The sequence below is a fragment of the Epinephelus moara genome, chromosome 22 (assembly GCF_006386435.1).
Source record: "Epinephelus moara isolate mb chromosome 22, YSFRI_EMoa_1.0, whole genome shotgun sequence".
Lineage (NCBI taxonomy): Eukaryota > Metazoa > Chordata > Actinopteri > Perciformes > Serranidae > Epinephelus > Epinephelus moara.
Window position 1 is genome coordinate 34,068,670 of NC_065527.1, and position 2,417 is coordinate 34,071,086.

At 40.5% G+C, this 2,417-nt stretch overlaps 1 protein-coding gene across 3 annotated transcripts in view; it reads left to right on the plus strand.

Moving 5' to 3' along the window:
- Positions 1 to 6: 6 nt before the first annotated feature.
- polr1h (RNA polymerase I subunit H) overlaps positions 7 to 2,417 on the plus strand; it is a 13,901-nt gene continuing 11,490 nt past the window's right edge. The window contains exon 1 of one of the 3 annotated variants that reach the window (XM_050034050.1): positions 7 to 372. In XM_050034050.1, the coding sequence (XP_049890007.1) occupies positions 334 to 372 (39 nt within the window). In that variant the 5' untranslated portion in view covers positions 7 to 333. The remainder of the gene's footprint in view (positions 373 to 2,417) is intronic. The other 2 variants (XM_050034052.1, XM_050034051.1) reach the window with 2 other exon arrangements.

Here is a 2,417-nt window from a genome sequence, read left to right on the forward strand (position 1 = left end):
TGACTCGATCACTCAGCCCTCAAGGGTCGATCTCACCAAGTTCACTTCAGCTGTTTAGAGAAATGGAACAGCCCTTATGATGGCGGCGGGGATTCCCCCGAGGGCAAGTGCTGAGGGCAAGTGAGCGAGGGCGACTCAAACTGTTTTTGGAACGCAGCCTCTGTAAGGGATCGGATTGGAATTGGGCCTTAGATCTCAAACGAGCCAGTTGGCGCACCCAAATGACGTCTTAGCATGCGACGGTGAAGAGTTGAAGGACCCCGCAGTGCACATGCCAAACGTACAGTAACACTAGTGACACAGGCGTTTGATCCTTTCGCTGGAAACGCCTTGATGGTGGGAAGAATCGTTACTTACGCATTAAACAGGCAAGTAGGTTAATCGTGGTCTGATAGCTAATGTCTAAAGATGTCTTTTAAGCTTAATATAACGTTAGCTTATGGTAACTGCTGTAGAATTGGTCCAGTTCTTCTCACTTGCTGAAATGACGTGCTTCCTTAAATTTTGTGCAATTTGTTTTGCTTTAAATTGTTACATACAGTTCCATGGTAATATTCTAATTGTATTTTGAAGGTAGATCCGATGGTGCCCCTTAGCATCTTGTAAACCAAAAGCCTCTGGCCGCGATCATGCAGAAAACAATTTAGCAGCTTGAGGCGGCTTTTTGTAATTGCTTTTTAATGAGAATCAGTCTTTTTGCTCGCTGTTTTTGCATTGCTCGCTGTTTTTGCGTTGCTACGCGCCTCGCGTTTCTGCAGTCTAGGCGTCAAGTGGTATTAAATTAAAAGAAAAGGCAGTGCGGTGTTCCTTGTGTTTTGCAACTTGCAAAACGCTTTCTGTGTGATTGGGGCCTCAAGGGACTGTTTATTACTTATGAGGGGGGATTGGGGGTGCAAAATAGGGGAGGCATGTCATACTTTTTAAAGCTTTGGGAAGGGACTTGTGATTTTTATGTTAGCTTAGGGAAGGGACGTACAACTTTAAAATGCTGTATTTTGCATTTATTTTACTGCCAAATTTTTAAAGAAAATTTTCATGGGTTTGGAAGGTACGTTTTCTTTTTAAAAAATGCTGAAATCACATAATTTTTCAAAGCCAAAAAATGTAAAAACAGAAATTATAATTGGATTTTCAAATTTTCGATGGTCCTTGGACACGTCATATGCATGTCCAAGGACCATCGGATCCATGATAACATCGGCATGTCATTGGTATTGGCTGATGCCAGCTTTAAAATGACCTCAGATTTGGCCAACATGCTTTTTATTATTTTGCACAATTAATGAATATTACATACATTGAAGAGCATTTTATTTTATGTCTCCATCTGCTGGTGGGCCATCATGATAAGAGTAATATGACGTTGATTCCACTACAGTAGAGACTTGAAGATCACATCAGGTTGGGGGAAAAGTGGATCAGTTATCAGCCAAATAAGTTGTAATATCGAGATATCAGATATGAGCACATAATCTAATATTGTGCATCCCTATATAAAATACTGATCTTTCATCAAAATCATTTTAATCTACATCTCGTGTAAAGTTTGGCCAAACATTAATTGTTTGCATGAAGTAACCAGCATGCAAGAGTGAAAAACCAACGCTTTTTTAAACTCCAGGAGTTTGTCTTCAACTTTTAACTTTCAAACATAAAAGAATAAGTTTTAAAAATCTAACTAATTTATGGCACTTTAAAAACCGTTAGGGTTGCTGTGAAATTGCACATTCTTGGGGCAACAAAAAAGTTTGTCTTGGGGTGCATCGGTACAATAAACAAACTAGAAAGGACAGCAGAGGAGACATCTGTGCACAAAAAAGGTGCTCAAAGGGCAAAAAAAATTCTAAAGAGTGAGTAAAAACAACTCACCGACCACTTTATAAGGTACACCTTTCTAGTATTGGGTTGGACCCCCTTTTGCCTTCAGAACTGCCTTCATTCTTCATGGCATAGATTCAACAAAGTTCTGGAAACATTCCTCAGAGATTTTGGTCCATATTGACATGATAGCATCATGCACTTGCTGCAGATTTGTCGGCTGTACATCCATGATGGGAATCTCCGGTTCCACCACATCCCAAAGGTGCTCTATTGGCTTGAGATCTGGTGACTGTGGAGGCCATTGGAGTACAGGAAACTCATTGTCATGTTCAAGAAACCAGTTTGAGATGATTTCAGCTTTGTGACATGGGGCGTTATCCTGCTGGAAGTACCAATCAGAAGATGGGTACGCTGTGGTCATTAAAGGGAAATTTAGGTTTATTTCAACCCGTCTCCTATCGTCCTAAATTTGTTTCAAGTCACTAGTGACATTGAAATAATAGTTAGCATGTTAGCCGTTAGCCTAGATACAGCCGTAGCGTCAGACCTGTTAAAACTTAATTGAACGGGCATCCTTTCAAGTGCAAAGTTAGTCC